Source organism: Apodemus sylvaticus, chromosome 5, assembly GCF_947179515.1.
Source record: "Apodemus sylvaticus chromosome 5, mApoSyl1.1, whole genome shotgun sequence".
NCBI classification, from domain to species: domain Eukaryota; kingdom Metazoa; phylum Chordata; class Mammalia; order Rodentia; family Muridae; genus Apodemus; species Apodemus sylvaticus.
The window spans coordinates 30154631-30178304 of NC_067476.1; the positions used below are offsets into that span (position 1 = coordinate 30154631).

General features: G+C 38.8%; 1 protein-coding gene and 1 long non-coding RNA gene across 2 annotated transcripts in view; one reads left to right on the top strand and one right to left on the bottom strand.

The window, feature by feature from the left end:
* Positions 1 to 440: 440 nt before the first annotated feature.
* Mmadhc (metabolism of cobalamin associated D) lies at positions 441 to 15797 on the bottom strand. The gene is made up of 8 exons (XM_052182461.1): positions 15711 to 15797; positions 15327 to 15384; positions 11924 to 12068; positions 10175 to 10392; positions 7237 to 7342; positions 6123 to 6253; positions 1741 to 1827; positions 441 to 957 (listed from the first exon to the last, which is right to left on the bottom strand). The coding sequence occupies exons 2-8, from the start codon at positions 15333 to 15335 to the stop codon at positions 763 to 765; spliced, it is 891 nt and encodes a 296-aa protein (XP_052038421.1). The 5' UTR covers positions 15336 to 15384; positions 15711 to 15797; the 3' UTR covers positions 441 to 762.
* Positions 15795 to 23674, top strand: part of LOC127685357 (uncharacterized) — a 36099-nt gene continuing 28219 nt past the window's right edge. Inside the window, exon 1 of the long non-coding RNA XR_007977852.1 lies at positions 15795 to 15881. This is a non-coding gene — a long non-coding RNA (uncharacterized LOC127685357). The remainder of the gene's footprint in view (positions 15882 to 23674) is intronic.

A 23674-nucleotide genomic window follows, 5' to 3' on the forward strand; every position in this document is an offset into this window, starting at 1 on the left:
TGCCTCAGTGACAAAAGGTGACTCATTTGGACTTTATAATAGTGTAATAAGCTCTGTAGAGTAAGAGAATGAGACCCCTTTGGAGAGATGGAGTTAGGGATGTCACTGGAGCTGAGCATCAACTCACCTGAAAATACATTATATTTAACTGTCCCAACTACAGGGTAAAGAATTATTTTTAGTCTAAGAATAAAACTGATACACTTTATACATAAAAGATGCACTACTTTTACTATTATTGTTTCCTGATAAAATTGTTTCAAAATAATAAACTAGGGCCAGTTTGATTAGTAATTAAAAAATATCAGAAGAGTAAAGTCTTCAGTGAATCTAGAATTATCAATGGTACTAAAAAATAACTTAAAATTTAATGTTGTAGTTTCTTTAACATGCTAAATAGCTGTAGTATTTAAGTTACTGCAATGAAAAAACACAAGCCGTCATAGACAAATGTATGATTTATTTTTGGAAAAAAATAATTAAAGTTTTCCCAATAAAGGGGAGAATTAACACTAAGAGACCATACATACCCTGGTTACAAGTTGATCTCATTTTCTAGAATATAGATGTGTTCAACATGTACTCCAGAATATGAACTAGCATTTGCAATTCTGAAACCCCAAGTCACCTCTCGATGTAAACCCATAAATGGTGAAATAAATACCTAGAAACAAGAATCCTCTAGAAGCTGCGGTCCATGAGTGTTTATATAGAGCAATCCATTACAGACAGACAGTGCTGCAGTGATCACAGTGCTACTTGCTAGTTTCCACTGAGCTTCCTCATGATATGGCTGTCTGCTGTTGCGTTAGTGAAGATACTTCCTACCACCACATGAGTACCCCAGAGACTATGACGGATCACTTTACAGCAGCCAAGGTCATCAACAGAGAATCCCAAATGCCGGTACCGTTCATCTGTTTCAAAAAGTGTGTTGTTTGTATATGGTCCAAAAAACTGGAGGAAATAAGAAATGAAGTTATATTTTCATTAGAAAGATACTGTAAGAAAATTTATATAAATGTAAAACGTATGTTTCATTGTATTCTTTAGCCAATAAAAAGTGACATTTAAACCCTGATCTATTCTAACACACCCTTCTCAGTTCTTATGCATGCTGGAAATGGAAAATGAATCATTTAGTAAATTTCAGACTACCTCGAATTGGGTTTATAGAAACTTTAAAGATGAATGAAACCTAAGAGCATTATGTATGACTCATCCCCATCTATCTCTTCCGTGAGAGGGGACTAAAGGACAAAGTCTTCTAGTCTACATGACACTGTACTTGACTGAGAAGCAGCAAGTATGTATTTCTATCTTAAAATTAAAAAAGTGAATCTACTACTTCTTGTGATTGAAGTATGTGGCCACAACTACATAAATACTTCCAAAAAGTTATTACTTCTCTAATTTTTTGCACATTATTATTTTCTTAATTTCAAAATACTTTGGTCTTTTAAGAAGCTAGACTAGACCACAGTACTTTCTAAGCTTTAGCTTACAAAGAGTAAACATATATACATCATTAACAAAAACAGTGCAGTATGTCTCCTAGAATAGTGAAACCAATGGACTTATAACAATCCTACTTCTTTGGATAATATTTTGAGTTATAAAAAAAGTCTAAATGTATTTTGTTTGTTTCGTTTGATTTTTTGGCCAATAGGACAGTTATAATTTTATAATAAGAACTGTATCTACTCCATATAATATAGCTTCCAAAATATATTTACTTACTGCCAAACCAGATGATGGGTCAATGAAGTCAGCCCAGTATCCTTCAGCCCGAAGAGCATAGCAAATTTCCTTAGCACCATTAATGAACTGCAGGAGGGAAAAGGTGAAATTAGTGATCAACCCAGCAGCACTTAGATTGGTTTATAGTCCTTAAAATGAGAAATGAGTATCTTTTGCTTCAAAGAAAACTATCAGATTAATAAAAAGGACAAATTAGGTCAGATTTCCATACTTCAAAGCATGGTTAATACGAGTTTAACTTATATAATAAAACCTAATGTTGTACTTTTCTTCTAATTTATTTCTTTAAGAAGTATATCTAAATCAGTTCTGTACGATTAACTCTTATGTCCTAACTTTCAAACTATAGGTTATTTTTTGTATAATAAAGATTATGAATAGATAAACAAAAAGTAAAAAATGAACAAAACAAAAAAAAACCCCAAAAAAACAAAAAAATAAAACAAAAACCATAGCTCACTATCTACTGGTTAATAGAGGTTGTGAAACAGGGCTAGAGAGTCAGTCCTGCAGTTAAGGGCTGCTCTTCCAGAAGACCTGGATTTGATTCTTAGCTGCCACATGCCAGCTTACAACTGTCTAGCATGCCAGCTCTAGGGAATCTGACTCCCTCTTCCGGCCTCTGTGGGCACCAGACACAGACATAATTATAGCCAAAACACCCATAAATAAATGATGTTGTGAAAGATTCAATTATTGTTTGTCCTTCAAATGTATCTATCTACCCATACAGTCACAGAATATTTCTGAAAAGGTAATTAAAAATCAATTAAAACGGGACTGTGACATAGTTCAATCAGAGTTTACCCAAGGCTCTAGGATAAATCACTAGCATATTACATAAAAAACAAAACAAAACAAAATCTGAATGCATAGATAATTGGAGCAGAGGAATAAACTTATAGATGTTATACATACATGTGAATACGCCATGTCCAGGTCAGAATTTTAGTCTTACTATCTTGATTTCTATGGTGTACTTGCCAACCACAACTGTAAGCAGTAAAAAGCCGAAGTCTTTATTTTTTTTACATGTTTTACATAAAATTGAGGGACTCCTACACAGGGATAGCACCTACACTAATTTTTCTCTCCACATTTACTTGTAATTTGGTGATATATACTAAATAATTAAATAATTATATATATAATATATATATATATATATATATATATATATATATATATATATATATATATATATATATTGATATATATATAATATCAGCTACACTCAATGTTAAGAGTTGTGGCTGTATTTCATAATCTTTGTAAGTCTTAAAAGTTATTTATCATATTCCAACTTAGTGAAAAAAGTCACTCCTAAAAACTAAAAAGAACAAAACAATATAACCAAGCATGTATAAAAGTTAACTAAAAGAATCTCCATTACAAGCACCAGCAAATGTCTTATGATTTCTATTCATCAAAGGCAAACACTGACATCTGGTGGAGAAAATCAGAATTGGACATGGAGAATATGTTACAAGTGGTTCCACCAACAAATTCATTAACACACTTCAATTAATATGTTTTTCCACAGAAATCTAGCTTTACAAGTCAAAGTCCACACTTGTCACAGGAATCTGAACTATACTGGAGTCAATACCAAATTAGGTCAGAAGAATGAGCTCTGTGGCAGCTCACTATGTGACAAGAAGTATACATTTAATAAGCTTTTAATATATAAATGTCTGTTAATATTGTCTACTTTATTCTCTTAAATCTGGAAGTATGTCTGTTTTTAGATAAGGTCTTTCTCACTATGTTTTCCTGGCTATCCTAGAACTCACTATATAGACCAGGCTAGCCCCAAACTTCCACAGATCCTGCCTCTGACACCTGAGTGCTGGGATCAAAAGTGCAGGCTATCACAGAAGCCTCAATGTTGTATACCTCTATATAATTCCATTTTAATTAGGATATAACAAATATACTCACATCTGTTAAAATACTATGACATGTATTAGTAAGTTCTATGTGGTACATTTCAGTAACATGTTACTACCATAAAATACTGCTGATTATGTAAACTTTAATATATTATCACAAATGAAGAGAACCATCTAGTTAACCTTAATAAGTAATACAATGCCTGACACTGTCTTGTATGGAGACCAGTAAGGGAATTTTTCAACTTGAGCATGCTAAGGCCCTCAAATGAGTCATTCTTAATCTATCACACAGAGGAATACTCTCTCTTGTCCTACAGAAAAATTCATATTACCCATCCTCGATTTTAAGGTAATTACTAAATAGTTTTAAATTATTAAATACATATGTATATAAGTAATAATATGAACATTTTATCTGATTGATAAAAAGAATGCTAAGGTAGAAGATAAGCTAGGGTCATAGCATATATTTTGTTTTGTTTTTTGTTTTTTTCGAGACAGGGTTTCTCTGTGTAGCCCTGGCTGTCCTGGAACTCATTCTGTAGACCAGGCTGGCCTCGAACTCAGAAACCCACCTGCCTCTGCCTCCCAAGAACTGGGATTAAAGGCGTGCATCACCACCACCCGGCATAAATATTAAGTTAATTTCTGGGGTAGGCACATCATAAGCATCTATCAAAATTTAAAATGACATTAATTCAGCCATCTTCTATCTAGGTGTCTATAAAAATGGATGTAACAATGATTTCACAGCTGTGCCAGAAACAGTAAAGTGGGATTTTCAATTTCTAAATCACAAGAGAAGTCTTAAAATAACTTCAAAATTTTAGTTTACTCATAATACAATGAATATCTTATAAGAAATAAGATATATCTACATATACTGGTATAGAAAGGTATCAAAACATATCTTTAGATTTAAAGCAAAGGACAGGGAAAAAGACGCATACATTATGGTATCCTGTCACAGTGTTCAGTGTTACTATGCATTCCTTAGAGGTAACTAACTGGGTTGCTTTTCAGTATTTACTTGATATGTTACAGAAGGTATAGGGGAAATGCAAGAGAGGAACAGAGTGTTGGAGTAATATATTTTAGAAAAATTTGGAAAAAGAATAAATGGAACTAAATGTTTCAAGAATATTAAGAAAGGAAGCATTGAAAAATCATTATTTACTTAAGTCATGTTGTATGGCTGTTTTGCCTGCATGTATGGTGCTATGAAAGCCACAAGAGTCATATGGATCCCCTGGAACTATAGTCACAAGTCACCATGTGGGTACTGGGTATCACCATGTCCCCTGGAAGAGCAGCAGGTGCTCCTGACTGCTGAGCCATCTCTGCAACCCCCGAACGCAGCGTTTTTCCCCCCTGAAAAATGGTGTTATTTTTTCAGTGTCTGAAATACTTCACAGAATACAGACCAGAAAAAACAATTTCTCATGCAAAAGATAGTAGTTGCACTGGCTAAATGCAGTGATAACTCAAGGATGACCAGTATGTATTGGTGTTGGGTTATAAGGAAAGAAAATCGGACTTTTAACAGAGTCTGGATTTCAGTTCTTTGTCTCCCTGTAGCTTTTGGTTCCTGGCTTATCTATAAATCTGTCAGCTCCCTGAGTCTGAATCTGTTCCTGCCTGAATGTTGTTGTGTCTCATCTGTGCCTATGTCTGTTCCCCACAAAGGGCTTTTGCTCTGTATTTACTGAATGGCACAGAAAAGCATCACATGGGGAAGGAATGAAAGGTACTTTACAGAAACCTTTAACAGTTTTACAAGGGATTAAGTCAGACTCCTACTGCCCCAGAAACAATCAGAAAAGCCAACATTCATTTATCAAATAATATCCATGTGCTCTTTCCAGCATTTATGGTGGTTATTTATTATGTAAGGTTTCTTCCAAACTGTTGGTTGCTTTCAGCAAACGATTACCCCAACACAAACATACACATTTATTATTCTGGGTTAGGGCATAAAAGAGTACATAAGATTACAGCTATGCAGTAGTTTCAGTTGTAAAAGTTGATTACATGGGAAATCCAAGTCAAGTAAGGTTGCTGCTATATTGCTCTCTTAAAGGTAGGTTAAAAACAACAACAACAAAAAAAACAGGCTAAAGGGGCTGGAGATATGGCTCAGCAGTTAAGAGCACTGACTGCTCTCCCAGAGGTCCTGAGTTCAATTCCCAGCAACCACATGGTGGCTCACAACCATCTGTAATGGGATCTGATGCCCTCTTCTGGTATATCTGAAGACAGAAACATAAAATATGTGTGTGTGTGTGTATAAAATAAATAATTCATAAAAAACAAACAAAAACCCGCTGACTCTACAGTAGAATAGCAGTCTAAATCTAAAGTAACTTCAATGTGTATTATTAATTCATATACGAGGGATTTTTATAGTTATGTGTCCCCACGACTGGCATGGTGGCATTTGAGTATGACAACATTACATTACATTACCTTCTCCAAGAGCGCCTCTCTCTCAACCTCTACCTCTTCACTCCAGACAGTCATGTCATTTTCAGTTTTCTGGGTTACGGTCAGGATCATCAGTTTGCTATTAGCCACTTCTGGAAAAAGTGACTCAAAATCTAAAAACAATAACATAAATCCTAAGAAGAAAGCAATTAGCTTTACACAAAGAGCTACAGCCCTAGAACTAACTCCCTCAGATAGAATGAAGTCCCACTGTGCTGAGGCAGATGTAGTGAGTGCATGTGCAGCTTTGGAGGAGTGAGGTGAGTGCATCTTGACTGGTGAGCTGACATGGTGACAGCCCTGCCGGTTATACTCCATTACAGTTTTGCTTTTAACATCATTTTCAAATGAATTTATTATTAAGAGCTTAATGACCACTGGCCGAAGTGCAGAGACTAAGTGACTAAATATATAGCCACCAATGGGCCATCTACACCACACCAGCTCCTAGAATTCAGGAAGGAAGGCACACAACAGGACCTTCTGTACTTATGAACTCAGAGAAGCTATGTAGAAGACTGGCACAAAATGAAGACTATTAACACTCCAGCAGGGAGCAGAGAGAGGGTCACTAGTCCCCACCCCTAACTGAGGAGCTATCACTTGACGGCATCTAGGGAAGAGGGCTCAGTTCTCTTTAAGGATGTGGCTCCTGGTAGGTTGAGCATGCTCTTGGCAGCACCACATGGACTCCATAGTTTACTTTATAAAGGGAAAGAGAAGGAGTCCTGAGGGCTAGGAATAGTTCAGGTAGGTGGTAGGAGATCCTCAAGAACAAAGAGGAATGGAGATGAATATAACAAAAATTCACTGTATGAAATTCTCAGATTCTTCTTTGCATATTATATATAAACTTAGGAAATCATAGTTACAAGAGTAGAAACATGAAGCTTAAGGGAAAAGTTACTATAAATCCTATTATTCCTTTATTATTGAACGTGAGTTCAGATGTGAGAGATCAAGCAATCATTTCTATCTAGACATTAAATATCAACACATGACCTTACAAGTACTCTGAGTCCTTCATTAAACATATGAAGATATTACTACCATTAGCTAATACACATTTTGCATTTCAGTATAGAAAGTACAACACCTCTCCGCAGAAGTTCTGGACATGTCTGGATTGCACACTCAACTCTGGCACTTTCAAAGTAAGTTTCTGCACTGTTAATTTCTTGTTCAACAGGAACATCATTATCCTGTGGAAACAAGGACAAGGATGAAAGGAAAATTTTGAGTTTGAATAACATACCATATTTTTTAAGAATTTAACTTTAAATTTTTATTTAAATATTAAATATTTTTCTGATATTCTGGCATTTGATAGAAACAGAATTTGACTGAGAAACAGGCTGAAATGTTGTAACAAAAATGTTGCAATATTACCTTTTGTGAAACTTTGAATTATTGTAAAATTGGGATAATGCTAATTTCAGAAATAAGTTGACTCATATAGCTTTGGCTACAGAAAGCATTGAGGTGGCTACCCAGTTGAAATTTAGCCATATCTTATATTATGCCCTTTGAGAGGAATAGAGTACTTAAAAACTAAAATATATTTTAAAGTCCAGCTTTTACTCTCAAATATAATAGATGTAACAGAGGAAAAGCAGCATTTATAAAACTGCAGCTCAACATGAAGTTGCTACAGCACTGAGGCTTCGAGGGGTGGAGTTCGGGAGGAAACTGCTTTGCCAGCAGGATTCAGAAAACGCTGAAACAGCAGCAAGCGATGGGGTGTTCCAGGGAGAACACAGGTTAGGAATTCAGGAGGGAAACAATGCAACAGACCAGGAGGGCAGCCAAGCCCACTGTAACTGCTACTGTTTTCACTTTTCATATAAAGAAACAAAGGCACAGAAACATTAAATGACTTTCTCAAAGTCTCAAACTAAGTGCTACAGCCAACACTTAAACCAAGATTTATATCCTTCCATAGTCCATTATGCTGTAATATAATGTCCCTAAAAATGCAAGTTAAAGAAACAGGTCTTGAAGTCTGACAACAATAAGTTAGGATCAAATTCACAGAATGGAGCAATGTTTGGACAGTATTTGTGGAGACATACTTGAATGGGGAGACAAGAATTGTCCTATAATAAATAAAATAAATATATTAATATATAAATTATATATAATTACACAAATATATTAATTGTATAATTAAATATTAAGTTATACTATAAGGTACCTTATGTTTATCTTAAGATAGAGGAATGATGGTTACACTATTCTCATGACTGATTAGAGAGGAATAAAGACAAACTTTAAGGGGACAAAAGGATCACTTCAGTATCAAACACAAAATATGGGACTCACCAGATATCCAAATTAAGACAGCCACTAGACAAAATGTCAGAAATAATACTGACTTACAAATTATAAATTTTGGAATTGAAAATGCCAATGAACTAGTGACTAAAGAATAACTTAAATGAGAAGATTAAGATTTGTGGGAAAGATCAAGTATTTGGTATGAGGAGGAAGAACAAAGAAACGAGAGGCCTAATTTTGCTCCTCTGAGCCGAGCCTGTCTGTGCCCGTGCCTTGAGGCTGTTTGCAAGTATTGTATTGGGTATCTCTGAGTTTTTGCTCATCAGACTGGCCTGTAGTTTTCTTCTGTTGCACTTTTACCTGGTTTAAGGATTAATGATAGTGGGTTCACAAGAGACGTTTGGAAGTGCTCCTTTCCTTTCCTTTCTTTCTTTAATACAGTTTAAGAAGGACTAGTAGTAGATCTTCTTTGAAAGTCTGGTAGAATTCTGCTGTGAATCCATTTGGTCCTGGATTTTTTTTTTTAAGTGGGAAGGTTACTATTTCAATCTCTCTCTCTCTCTCTCTCTCTCTCTCTCTCTCTCTCTCTCTCTCTCTCTCTCTCTCTCTCTCTCCTCTCTCTCCTCTCTCTCTTTCTCTCTCTCTCAGTATTTTAAATTAGTAAAAAAAAATTGTTCATTTTGGGAGGCCTTGTGGGCCAGTCTTGCCAAAACAGAAAGCTCTGATCCAGTGACAGACCCTGCCTCAAAAAATAAGGTGGAGAAGTAACTAAGGAAGATACCTCTGTATCAACTGTGGCCTCCATTCATGCCCTCTTGAGCAAGTATACGGCACAAACATTTGGACATGTGCATGTATACACAGACACACACACTCCATGGACATGTGCATGTATACACAGACACACACATTCCATGGACATGTGCATGTATACACAGACACACACATTCCATGGACATGTGCATGTATACACAGACACACACATTCCATGGACATGTGCATGTATACACAGACACACACATTCCATGGACATGTGCATGTATACACAGACACACACATTCCATGGACATGTGCATGTATACACAGACACACACATTCCATGGACATGTGCATGTATACACAGACACACACATTCCATGGACATGTGCATGTATACACAGACACACACATTCCATGGACATGTGCATGTATACACAGACACACATTTTCATTCTCATTCTCTCTCTCTCTCCAAAAGGAAAAAAAAAAACCCACAAAAACCCTCCCCTAATCCTTTAGATTTTTTTCTTTTCTTCCCCCCTAAAGTCACACATTTATACTGCTTTCTTTTTAAGTTGACAAAATATAACCATCCCAGGTAGCCTGACTGCATAATGTATGCCAGGCTAGTTTTGAACCTACAGCGATCTTTCTCCTACTGGTCAAATACTGGCATTGGGGGCGTGTGCTATCATGCCTGCTCCATAAGGAATTTTAGGGTTACTAGAACTTTAGAAAGACAAGAAACCTTAGTCTTTAGCTATACAGAAAACAATTCAGCAGTCATATTTGGAGTAAGTAGTTACTAGAAGTATATTTTGGAAGAACTACTTAACAGAGATTAATTTAAACATGTAAACTGGATGGTGCCTGTTAAGAACTGGTTATGCTGCTTTTATACATACTGCCTTCTTTTTTTTTCCATCTTCTCAATAAAATGTCCGCAGCAATTGGAAAGTAGTGCAGCATTACCAAGAGCAGCAGTATTAGCAACCAACCTGAAACTCATTCACATACTGTGCCATCACAAACTCGTGTCTTTCAGTTGAAAGAGGCTCTGCTAGAACATCAGGCAAAGCTTTATGGGCCTGGCTTTTCTTCTGAGCGGCAGTCCCATTGAGGTGACAATCGAACCCTATATTCCCAGGAAGCTGGAATCTCTGGTCCTGAGGTCCAAAAGGTCCCATAGTTTCATCAGGCCACACTGTTCGAGAGCCTGAAGGGAACACGGGTCATACACCGTTAGTCTTCAGGTAATATAAACTGGGGAACTGTTAAAAACAACAAAAGCAAAACCAGGGGCACTGTAGGCTTTAAGTGCCCTGGTGATCTTAAATCACAGTAAAGTTTTTAAAGGAACATAAATTCCATATTTAATACTTTTTGGACACATTAGGTTAAACTTCTAAAAGCCTTTTTTTGTCTTTTTAGCATGACTTACAAATTTTGAAGTATGAAATGTGTAATTTTTAAAAATTTTCTAATTACTACCCATCCTCTTTAAATAGCCTTGGATGATGACTTATAATTTAGAAACTACTGCAGAGAGAAATAAAGAATATTTATCAAGAAAGTAGCATAATTAAAATTCCTTAGAATGATTAGTAGAATAGTGATGCAAATAACAGGTTAAAAGAGATACTGAAGATGCCAGGTAAATTATTCAACAAATACATAATAAACAAACAAAATGCTTGCTTCATTGACAAGATTTAGAAAGAACTGAGCAACACAGCTTACAGAATCAAGAGCCCTGGTTCAGGAAGACTGTATGTCAGATGACAGAAACTAAGGTCATGAAATTGGTTTTAGGATGACTCAGCAATTAAAGGAGTGTATATACTGAGCTTAGGAACTGCTAAGTTCAGTTCCAGGACTTAAGTGGGGCAGCCTACAACTGCCTGGAACTCCAGTTCTAGGGACTGAACACTCTTCTGCCTCCACAAGTACCTGCTCTCACATGCACACACCCACACACAGACCCACTTCCATACACAGAATTAAAAATAAAAACAACAACAACAAAAAAAGAAGTTTTGGAACCAAGTATATATAGTACTGGACTTCCAATAGCTCAATTTAGTATGTTCAGCTTTATGACTGAATACAATATGCACTTAACATTGAATTTTTTTTGGGGGGGGGGGGTTTGAATTTGTTTTTTTCGAGACAGGGTTTCTCTGTGTAGCCCTGGCTGTACTGGAGGTCACTCTGTAGACCAGGCTGGCCTCGAACTCAGAAATCCGCCTGCCTCTGCTTCCCAGAGTGCTGGGATTACAGGTGTGCACCACCACCACCCAGCATTAAAACTGAATTTTGACATTTTTCTTCAGGTAGCAACAGGCTACACAATGATTTCTCTCTTGTTAGGTAGTGAGCTGTAGTTCTTAGTCATGTGTATTTCCTACACTGTGTACCAAACTATGATATTCTAGAGATTAAGTATATCAAATGGATTTTTAACTCATAATATTTCAATTATAGTATGTTTACTGGCATATAATCCTTTAAGGAACATTGTTTTAATGTATTTTATCTTTCTGATATATCTAGGCAGAACTTTACTTTCAATGGAACAAAAGTTTAAAAAAAAAATATATATATATATAAACCTCCAGGAAAAACTATTAGAGAAAGCACATCATTAAGTTTTGAAGCAAGCATATATATATATATATATATATATATATATATATATATATATATATATATTATATGAAAAGCAAAGCAATAAATATTTTACTTACATATATCTGGAGGTGCAGTGGCTACGTGAGACTCATCAGAACCTGAAGATCCTGCAGTTGAAAATGCTCTTGGGTTGATAACTCTTTTCACTAAAGAACAAAATCCTGGGAGATAGGAAACCAGTCTGGCTCTGTTACAGAGCACCTAATAACAACAGAGAAATTGACAGTTTTTGGCTATAAATAATAAATTCTGACAAACCTTCATATTGTGTTTTTCCTTTGTATGTGTGTGTACACATGTGGTGTATGTGCATGTATGTGTATGATGACTGCACAGGTGTGTGCTTGGGTACACTCAGAAAGCTAGAGGAGAACAGCAGGAGCCTGTTCTTCCGCTCTCTACCTTAGTGCTTTAGATAGTCTCTCATTGAGCCTGGAGATACTATGGTGGTCATCAAGGCCCCCGCCCCCCAGTGAATGCCCTGTCATCTCCCCCATAGTGCGGTGTTACAAGCATGTGCAGCCATACCTGGACTTTGACATAGGTGCAAACCCAAATTTAGATTCTTATGTTTATATAGTTAGTTCATACCATTGTTTTTAAAAACAACAAATACTACTTTACTACCACTGTAGAATACCTACTACGTGATAAACAATATGTATACTTACAATTAAAGCCAAAAACACTCCTGAGAGTTGTCAGAATCAAAAGGGACGGGAGGTTTGTGCACATATGCCAAACCCTATCAAGGAGTCTATGCTGAGATGTAGGAGATCTCTGAGAATACCAAATGAACTGTCACAGAAAGACTATCCAAACCATAACCTTGAACAAAGGCCACTGTAGTTTTGCTTCTGCAAATTAGTCAGATACTTTTATGGGGATGCCTACCCAATAACTGTCCAACTTTGGACTGATGCTACCTGGTGTTATCCACAGGGCAAAAAGCAATCCAACAAATGATGCAACCTTCTGTATTTTAAATTAAAAAACCCTTGACCCTTGGCTTTCCCCTGGGTTGTCTACGGCCTACTTGGCTTGCCACAGTTCCTTTAATCTCTCTCACTCACAGATAAACACTTTCCTTCAGATTCACCTTAGGTCACAACACAAATAGAGCAAACATTATTTTGGGATAAAAGTGTGTTTTTTCTAATAAAGGTCATAGAGTGAATCTATAAATACTTTATTTAATAAATATGAAAATATAGAACAACTAGTAAGATCCTTAAACCAGAGAGTTGAGAATCTATCCCAGGACCTAAATGTTTCCTTTTCAATCTTTTCCTTAATCAACCCCCAAGCTGTTTTTCCTCTTAGTTTGGTGGCAATGATCACTTTCCTTAACTTTGGCATATCTTTGTATTGTATTTTCTGATCTTACATTTATTTCCCTGACTGAGTTAAATTGTTGAATATGTAAATATGCATGCACTCTCCAAGCATGGACAGATTCTAGCAGAATATTTAGGTTAGAATATTTAATGTAATATTTAAAGTTGTCAGATGATTTCCCAGTATAGCTAGTGGGAACCGTCTCAATGTAAGGCAGCCATTCCCTTATGTATTGCCCTTGACTGCTCTTACACCATAACATCAGTATTAGCCTGTTTGCTTAGTTTACTTGCCAGCTGGCCATTTACATTCAAAAAATACTGATGTCACCTGGCCTGGATTATCAGGAGTGAGTTACCATACAGTTATGAATGTTCATGTTTCAAAGCTTAGACACACTGAAATGTGCCTTTCACATGGAAAAGGGGCCTTCAGTTCCAGCCATTTGTGGATAACTGATGCCACCTCAGCTGCAGTAGCTCTGACTTTACAGGAAAGCAGACCCGTGCCTTCCCTGAGAATCATGTAACTTTGGAAATTTTATTAAAAGTTTTTGAGTTACAGGAATAAGAGGCTAAAGTTTAAAATAGGTATAACCAGAAGAGTGGCAAGTTTGGTTTGTCTAGATACTAAGTATGTGCATTTTTTTAAACTCAAGATGTTATTAAAGACATAGGTATATACATATTTCACTACTAATATCTGCCCAGAATTTACAACACATACAAGTCAACACAAAACCCTTATGTATGTACATCTAAATAGTAGCATTTAAATTTAGTATAAACATCATTCTAACAAAGAATTGCTTTCTTTTGATAAATTCATTCTTCTGTCTTCATTTACAACAAAGTACAAATATCAGCATTCTATTCTATACCACCTACCCTCCAACCTTCTAGAGTATCAGAGGCTTCTTCATATCACGCGCCTTCAGGGCAAGTTGATAAGCCACCTAAAAACCCATACTGGTACTCCTCTTAGGACACGTCTCTACAGTCACACCTTCAATACTTCACAACAGGAATGCCACCTCAAACAATTGTTGCCATATTAATTTTTCTACTACTGTTCTTGTGAAATTACAACTTGAATGAAGTTAAATTACTGAGTACAGCATTCAAGATTCCTGAATATTCCTTTACCTCCCAATCCAACTTTACCTTCTACATTACATCCCTTGCACATCTTACATTCAGGTGGACATAAATGTCACCCTAATATCTAAACAACTGGGGGGGGGGAGGGGAAGGTGAGCTTTTTTTTTTTTGTATATAATGCCTGATCTAATTTAAACCTTTGATGATCTAAATCCCACTTGCCTCTCAAAACTCAAACATTTTTCCCATTAGGTGATCCTGAACAACGATTTTCTCTTATGCAGGGATCCCTCACAATATCTTGTTAAAGCTTTCAAAAAACTATTATGTGCTACGCAAAAAGTGTCTCCAAGTATGGATGTGTGTGTACATGTGTACCTGGGATCTGATGTGGCCCAGAAGAGGGCACTGGTCCCCTGGAACTGGAGTTACAGAAGGTTGCTCCCAGTCTTGTGGGTGTTAGGAATGGAGCTTGGCTCCTTGACAACAGCAGCCTGTGGCCCTAAGAGCTTAGCTTTCTTTCCTGCCCCTATCATGTGTTACTTCTAGTCAAAGTCTTCATATTTCTGATGTCCTATGAACTGTCTAAGTTAGGATATGCACAGTATCTGGACACTTACAGTCAAGTCTGGGAGTGTAAATAAGAACTTCTGCTGTGCTTTTGTAGAAATTGTAAAGTCACTAGACTACTAACTTCAAAACTTCAGCTTAACTGAAGGCTCGCTTTTTCTTTCTTTGTAAATGGCTTGAAACATTCTAAATATTTACTGAAATCACTTTTAGAATTGTTGAAAGGATGCCTGCACTGAATTGGATTATATGCGTATAAAATATGAAAATATTAAATTGGAGAACGCACCAGAATTTAATAGAATGTACTCTACTAATATCAAAGCACAAAAACCTAATTTCACACCCTCTGCACCCCGACATTGCTGATACATTAAGGCGACCATGATGCCAACGTCATCATAAACTCGTCCCTCCATTTCCTAACAAGTTTATTCTAAGAGTGACTTACATGGGCCATTTCTAGTGAAGAAGGCGGACGCAAATTCTTCTCCCTCTGCAAAGTATCCCTGGGAGAGAGCAAAAACAAAACAGGCTAAGCTGTACCGACGAAGGCTCAGGCCAGGCGGTATCAGCGTGTCCCTCCCCAAACCCGGCCTCGGGCCCCGCGTCCCGGGAAAGCCGTGGGAACACTCGGGCGCAGGCACTAGGGCCAGGCCGAACCCAGCAAGCAGGGCTGCGATCCGAGCGCAGGCTCCGGCAGAGCTGAGTGGGGAGCGAGCGGAAGAGCCCAGGGCAGAGGTGGGTCGACCAGGGCAAACGGACAGCAGGGGCACGGTCACCCGTAAATGTGCAGAAGAGACCGCGGGTGACCGCGGGTGGGAAACATCCGTACCAGTCACCGCGCGGCCTCCGCGCCCAGGCCCTCGCCCTGTGCACTGTCAAAATGGCGGCTACCGCGGTCCGGGCAGCGGCGCTACTGACGCCCAGGCCTGAGTAGTTGCCTCCGAGCCCATCGATGCTATTGGTCGATCTTCGAGTAGAGGATGATCTTGGGATCCTGTAGGTGAGCTAGTTTTTCATTGGGTAAACTGGGGATCAGGCGGGGCGGGACCAAGTTGGTAATATTTAGAGGAATCAGTACCAGTCTTTGCTGAGTCTTTGCTTCATTGACTCTTTGGCACCTTTGACAGATTGTTGTTGTTTTTAAATTAAAAAAAAAATATTTTTTGTATATGTTTTTTTTTTGCATACATGTATATATGTGCAGAAGAAAGTGTTGGTTCTGCTGCGACTCGAGTTATGGATGATTGTGAGCTGCCATGTGGGCCTTGGGAGTTGAAGCTGGATCCTCTGAGCTTGTGTTCTTGACTGCTAAACCGGACGCTCCACTCCTTCAACAGATTCTTTATCCTCCAATAGGACTTTCCACATCTTTCAGAAAATTCTGTCTTCTGTTGTTTGCATGACAACTGTTTGCCAAGAACTATTGTTTGTGAGGCCAGCTTTTTTTTTTTTTTTGTGTCCCAGTTCTGTGACAGCATTAGACTCTTAATAGGCTTGGTAAACATACATATATTACATAATGTATGTATCGATAATAGCATATAGGTTATTTAATGTATTTTTAAAAGAACCTCATAGTTAATTCTGAAGTTTCTTTGATTATAACTGTATCATACAACTTTTTTATTGTAGTGATTAAACACAATGGGAAAAGTAACTTATAGAAGAAATTGTTTATTTGGGCTTACCTTTTTAAATTTTTTTTTTTACTGAATATAATCTTCATTTACATTTCCAATGGTAAAACCTTTTCTGATTTCACCCCTCCCAAAAGAAGCCAAACCCCTCTTCCACCCCCTGCCTCCAAGTATATGACCCTCCCCCCGACCCACTCCCACCTCCTCCCCCCCATATTTCCCTTTGTTGGGGCATCTATTAAGCCTTCACCTGGCCTAGGACCACTCCTCCCACTGATGCTCTGCCACATTTTGGGCTGGAATCATGTGTACCCCTTGGTTGATGGTTTAATCCCTGGGAGTCCTGGGGTGTCTGAACTCCTCCGGACTACCTTCCAGCTCCTCCACTGGGGACTCCACACCCAGACCAATGGTTGGCTGCTAGCATCTGCCTCTGTATATGTGTAAGGCTCTGGCAGGGCTCCTTTGGAGACAACCATGGCATGCTCCTTTTGGTATACACTTCTTGTCGTCCATAGTAGTGTCAGGGTTTGGTGACTGTTTATAGGATGAATCCCCAGGTAGGGCAGTCTGTGGGTGGCCTTTACTTCAGTCTCTGCTCCACACTTTGTCTCCTTAATTGCTCCTGTGTTTGTTCCCTTTCTCAGAGGAACCAAAGCACCCTCACTTAAGTCCTCCTTCTTCTGTGCTGGGTGAATTGTAGCTTGTTTATTTTGAACTTTTGGGCTAACACCCACTTATCAGTGAGTGCATACCATGTGTGGTGTTCTTTTGTGATCGGGTTACCTCGCTCAGGATGACACCTTCTACCATTTTAAGACTCCACAATTGGGAGATGGGGGTTATTGGCAACAAGTAGTAAATGTAGAGGCTGAAGCAGATGCCGAGGGTTCTGTGTTGAACCATAAGGAGAAAGCAAATAGCTCACTGGGAATGGTGTGTGGCTTTTAAAACTCCAAGTGCCCCCCTCTGCCGCAGTAACACACTTCCTCTAACAGTGCCATACCTTCTAAACCAACCCCCTAAAAAGCCTCCATCAGCTTGTGACCAAGTGTTTCAAAGCCTGAGCCTATGGAGGCCAGTACAGTAACTTTAGCAGCTTGAGAAGGTATTCATCAGGCATGTGTTGAATGTCTCTAATTGGAACTTGCTGTTTTTCTCATGTATTGACTGAAGTAAGAGTGTTTGGACTTAATGATATAAACTGTACTTGTTAATCACATCAACGTCCTTACTGTCGATATGATTTCTTACCGATTGTCAGCTTTGTGAGGTAAAACCCTGCTTCTCCACTGTGAAGTTATTCTTTTAGGGATGTTCAAGGAGGAAGTAAGGCCCAGCTTATAGGCATGGGTAGTCATTCACTTGTTTGAGCACAGAGTGTCTTCATAAATCAGCTGGAGGTCTTGTGGAAGAGTGCATTTAGTTATTTATATTAATGTGTATGCATATTAATTTAAAATTCTTTTTGATTTTGCTTTTCATATTGATCCAATTTTTTTCTTCTTATGTTCCTGTCTGTCCCAGCCTTAGTATTAACCATATTCTTTAGGAGACACAGTTATCTTCTTTAACTAGTGTGAGAGACTTGACTTCCTCATTTGTTATCCATTTGCTTAACTTCATCAATTCTAGTATACATATAAGGTGAGTTCAGAACTGTTAAACTACATTCAATGTACTCGCATAGTGGGTTTATATGATCAGCTAAGCCTGCGGGAGTCAGATTTACCAACTATGTGCAATGCTTTCAGGCATTTATATCTAAAGACAGTTCAGCAACTCCACTCTCTTAAAATAGGGATGTATAACAAATTTAAAAATATTGTGAATTGTCTTTCTTTTTTTCCTCTTGTTCCTAGTTGTCCCTATTACTACCTCATTTTTATTTATCTGCATCTCCTTTGAGTTTCTAAGACTTCTTTAAATATCTTAACTTGTGGTTTTGACAAATATATACAGTGTTGTGCATACATCATTAAAATTTCACATGGAATAGTTTTGCTATTAAAATACCCCTTATTTTATCTATTAAACTCCTTCACCATTCTTGACCATTAATACCCATCATCTCTTTGCCCATTTTATGTTTTTGACTTTTTTTAATTAATCATTTTATTCATTCACATTTCAAATAATATCCCCCTTCCTGGTTACCCCTCCATGAACCCCTTCATCCTTCCTCTTCCTCCTCCCCTTTGCTTCTATGAGAGTGCTCCTCTACCCACTCATCCACTCCCACCTCCCACTCTAGCATGTGTTACATTTGTTAAAATTATTTTCAGTTAGCATCCTTGTTTTTATGTGCCTTGATAGCTTGTTCCCGTCCTTTTGGGTCAGCGCCTGAATAATAATAGTATTACAACATATGAGTGCTTGATTATGTTTTTTCTTTCCTATATTAAAGAATCTTTGAGTTTTTCACCCAATTTTTGATGCCCATGAATAAAGCTTTTTAAAATATTTGCATGCAGGGTTTTCATAGACAGTTTTAAATCAGTTGGTTAACACCTAGCATTATAATTTCTCAAAACTAAGTTTAAAATACGTTTGAAAATTATTGTTAGGTAGACTGAACCTTTTTTCAGGCAATCATATTCAAGTTTATTTAATAACTCATTGAAGGTGTTGACAACATAGAGCTTTCATCCATGTCCAGCTACTATGATAAGTAATGTTAAATAAGTGACAGACTTCTGATATCTGGTACCCTACAGCCAACCAGATAAGTGAAGATTCAATCCCAGGATAAACAGATTATGATAGCTAAAGTTTTCCAGGGAAGGGGAGTCTATGGTCTTCCCAAGAAACAGCATCTGTGTGTTGAAAAACTACACCCTGTAAGGAAATTGTTCCCTCTGCAGCTTCTCTGGATTTCATGTCTACTTCTATAGCGAGATACAGCTGGTCAACCTAGGGCAGAAAGCAACATTTTTTATTTTATTCTTTTATTTGTTACTTACTCATTTTACATCCCACTCACTGCCCGCTTCCCGGTCATAATCTCCCACAATCCTTCCCTCTTCTTTTTGCCTCTGATTGGGTGGGACCATCTTGGGTACCCCCCACACACACACACACACACACAAATTTTTTATATCAAATTGTCTTTATTATTGTTGCTTTTTCTCTTTCTCTTTTTCTTTTTTCCGTTTCCTTTCTCCTCCCCATTCATTGCCCTTTCTGTCTTTCTTTTTCTTGTCCTCTCTTCCTCCCTTCTTCCTTCCCTCCTTCCCATCCTTCTTTCCTTCCTTCCTTCCTTCCTTCCTTCCTTCCTTCCTTCCTTCCTTCCTTCCTTCCTTCCTTCCTTCCTTCCGTCTTTCTTGTCTCACGATGTTGCTCAGGCTGGTTTTGAACTGAAGATTCTTCAGCCTCAGTCTCCTAATAATGGTCTATTGCTTTGGGGCAGGACAGACAGGCATGGAAAGTATGGACACATGAGAGGAAACGGATCCTTGCCTTCTGGAGTTTGATGGAAACTTTTTGCCGGCTGGATTCCGAAGACAGCAAGAATTCCAGCACTGTCTATATTTTGCTCTAAAGGCTATCAACATACAGAAAAATAATTCTTTTACATATAGTTAGTTAATTTAAAAATTTTAATGACCCAATCTCAAGGCCTGAGTGTATTTGACTCTGCATAAAGCCTCATTCCTTTCCATGTTTTTTTTGGGGGGGGAGGGGGAGGTGGTCTCAAACAAGACTGCTATCTTTGCAGACAGATGTCCCCTCTTCCTGCATCTGTGTGATCTCAATTACTCTTCAACAACCTTCTAACTCACAGAAGGTTATATGATGACTATAAAGATAGTGAAGTGTGATTCATCTTTGAGAAACTCACGTCCCTGCTCTGGGTGTGTCTTTCTTTCTGATTCTTTCCCCTTTTAACCCTCATGCTCCAAGTCTATATTAAAGTGTCTTTAAGAGTCTTTATGAGTTGCCTCTGGTGGGGAGCGGCGGCAGCAGTGGCAGCAGCAGCAGCAGCAGCAGCAGCAGCTGGTCCAGAGGAAGGGCCATCAGCAGTAGAACCAAGCTGACAGAGTCCAGGCAGACCCGGCGCCCACGACCACTGGCTATCGCTGGCCAGCCAGGCTGCAAGCAGCGGCGGATTTACGGTGCATTTCACCACACAGAAGCCACATCAGAACTCTGCCTCCCACCAGTCAGTTACGAGGCCTCCATATTGGTTCTCGGTCGCCAGAGAAATCAGACTGAGGTACGCAAATATAACCCAAGACCAACATCGTGGGAGTCTAAGCCCGACGGGCGTTGGACTGCACCCAGGCCCTGGGCTGATGGGGGGGGGCACCGGGGTGCAAACCCTGCCAGGAGGTTTTTTTCCCCTGGGCCAGCGCGCGCCACCGCCATTTTGCCTAAGGGAAGCCAGAGAGACCTAGCTGGCAAAACCAAACCGGCTAACAGGCATAGCCCGAGGCCGACATAGCAGGGGTCTCAGACGGTCAGGCCCTGGACTGCCCCCAGGTCCTGGGCTGCTCGTTGGGCCATCTGTGTGCCGACCCGGCCAGGAGGTTGTTTGCCCAGCAGACTCTCCCAGCACTCTCAGGGAGCGCACGCACACCACCATCCTAGCCACCTGACAGACCCAATTAACACTCACAGCTGAGGGGAACTTTGCTCCGACTTTGGCCTGCCAGGCTTTTGCCTAGACTCAGGGCCTGAGCTGCTAGGCTAGCCTTGTGTGCACCAACCCGGTTGGGAGTTCCGCTGCCCAGCAGAGAGATCAGCACTCAGAAAAGGTCCCTGCAGCATACAGCCTCAGCACTCCCTGAAGGAGCAAACGGGCACCTTCTGGCTCACAGACACAATCTGGGGCAAAGAACACTAGGGCTGCAAGGGCACCCAAGAGGAGGAAAGCACATCAGCAATCTGCAACAGGGAAAAGCCTGCCCTCCAGTTGCAGAAATAGCCCTAGAGCCTCTCAGGAGGCTGAAACACCAGCCGGAGACAAGACCAATTAGCTCCAGAGAACAAGATGGCAAAGGGCAAACGCAGGAACGCTACTAACAGAAACCTAGGCAATATGGCAGCATCTGAACCAAACTCTCCAACATCAGCAAGTCCTGGTTATGCCAACACACCAGAGAAACAAGATTTGGATTTAAAATCACTGTTCATGATGCTGCTAGAAGAACACAAAAAGGACATGAATGAATCTCTTAAAGAAATACAGGGGAACATGAATAAGCTAGAAACCCGTATAACGGAAAAACAAAAAAACACTTAAAGAAATGCAGGAGAATAAGGCCCAAGAGATAGAAGCCAATAAAGAAGAAAGGCAAAAAAAAAAAAAAAAACTTAAAGAAATGCAAGAGAACTTGAGTCAACAGGCAGAAGTCATGAAAGAGGAAACACAAAAATCTCTTAAAGAATTACAGGAAAACACAGACAAACAAATGATGGAACCAAGCAAAACCATCCTGGACCTAAAAACAGAAGTTGAAACAACTAAGAAATCACAAAGGGAGACAACTTTGGAGATAGAAAACCTTGAGAAGAAATCAGGGTCCATAGATGCAAATATAAACAACAGAATACAGGAGATGGAAGAAAGAATCTCAGATGCCGAAGATACCATAGAAACCATTGACTCAACTGTCAAAGAAAATGCAAAATGCAAAAAGCTTGTATCCCAGAACATCCAGGAAATCCAGGATACAATGAGAAGACCAAACCTAAGGATTATAGGTATAGATGAGAGTGAAGATTTACAACAGAAAGGGCCAGCAAATATCTTCAACAAAATTATGGAAGAAAACTTTCCTAACTTAAAGAGAGAGATGCCTATGAATATACAAGAAGCCTACAGAACTCCAAACAGACTGGACCTGAGCAGAAATACCTCCCGTCACATAATAATCAAAACCCCAAATGCACTAAACAAAGAAAGAATATTGAAGGCAGTAAGAGAGAAAAGCCAAGTAACATATAAAGGAAGACCTATCAGAATCACACCAGACTTCTCACCAGAGACCATGAAAGCTAGAAGATCCTGGGCAGATCTCATGCAGACTCTAAGAGAACACAAATGTCAGCCAAGACTACTATACCCAGCAAAACTCTCATTCACCATAGATGGAGAAACCAAGATATTCCGTGACAAAACCTAATTTACACAATATCTTTCCACAAACCCAGCTCTGCAAAGAATAATAGGAGGAAAACTCCAATACAAGGAGGGAAACTACACCCTGGAAAAAGCAAGATAGTTACCTTCCTTCATCAAACCCAAAAGAAGATAACCACTCAAATATAAAAAGAACATCAAAAATGACAGGAAGTAATAATCACTATTCCCTAATATCTCTTAACATCAATGGTCTCAATTCCCCAATAAAAAGACATAGACTAACAGACTGGATAAGGAAACAGGACCCTACAATTTGCTGTATACAGGAGACACACCTCAGTGTCAAAGATAAAAACTACCTTAGAGTAAAAGGCTGGAAGACAATTTTACAAGCCAATGGTCGTAGGAAACGAGCAGGAGTAGCCATTCTAATATCAGATAAAATTGACTTTCAACCTAAAGTCATCAAAAGAGACACAGAAGGACACTTCTTGCTGTTCAAAGGAAAAATCCACCAAGAAGAACTTTCAATTCTGAACATCTATGCGCCAAATGCAAGGGCACCCTCATTCATAAAAGAAACTTTACTAAAGCTCAAAGCACACATTGTACCTAACACAATAATTGTGGGGGACTTCAACACTCCACTTTCCTCAATGGACCGATCGGGAAAACAGAAACTAAACAGGGACACAGTAAAACTAATTGAAGCTTTGGACCAATTGGATTTGACTGATATTTATAGAACATTTCACCCTAAAGCAAAAGAATATACCTTTTTCTCAGCACCTCATGGTACCTTCTCCAAAATCGACCATATAATTGGACACAAGGCAGACCTCAACAAATATAAGATGATCGAACTAATCCCATGCCTCCTATCAGATCACTATGGAGTAAGAGTGATTTTCAATAGCAACAAAAACAACAGAAAGTCCACATACACATGGAGGCTGAATAATACTCTACTCAATGACACCTTGACCAAAGAAGAAATAAAGAAAGAAATCAGAGACTTTTTAGAATTCAATGAAAATCAAGGCACAACGTACCCAAATCTTTGGGACA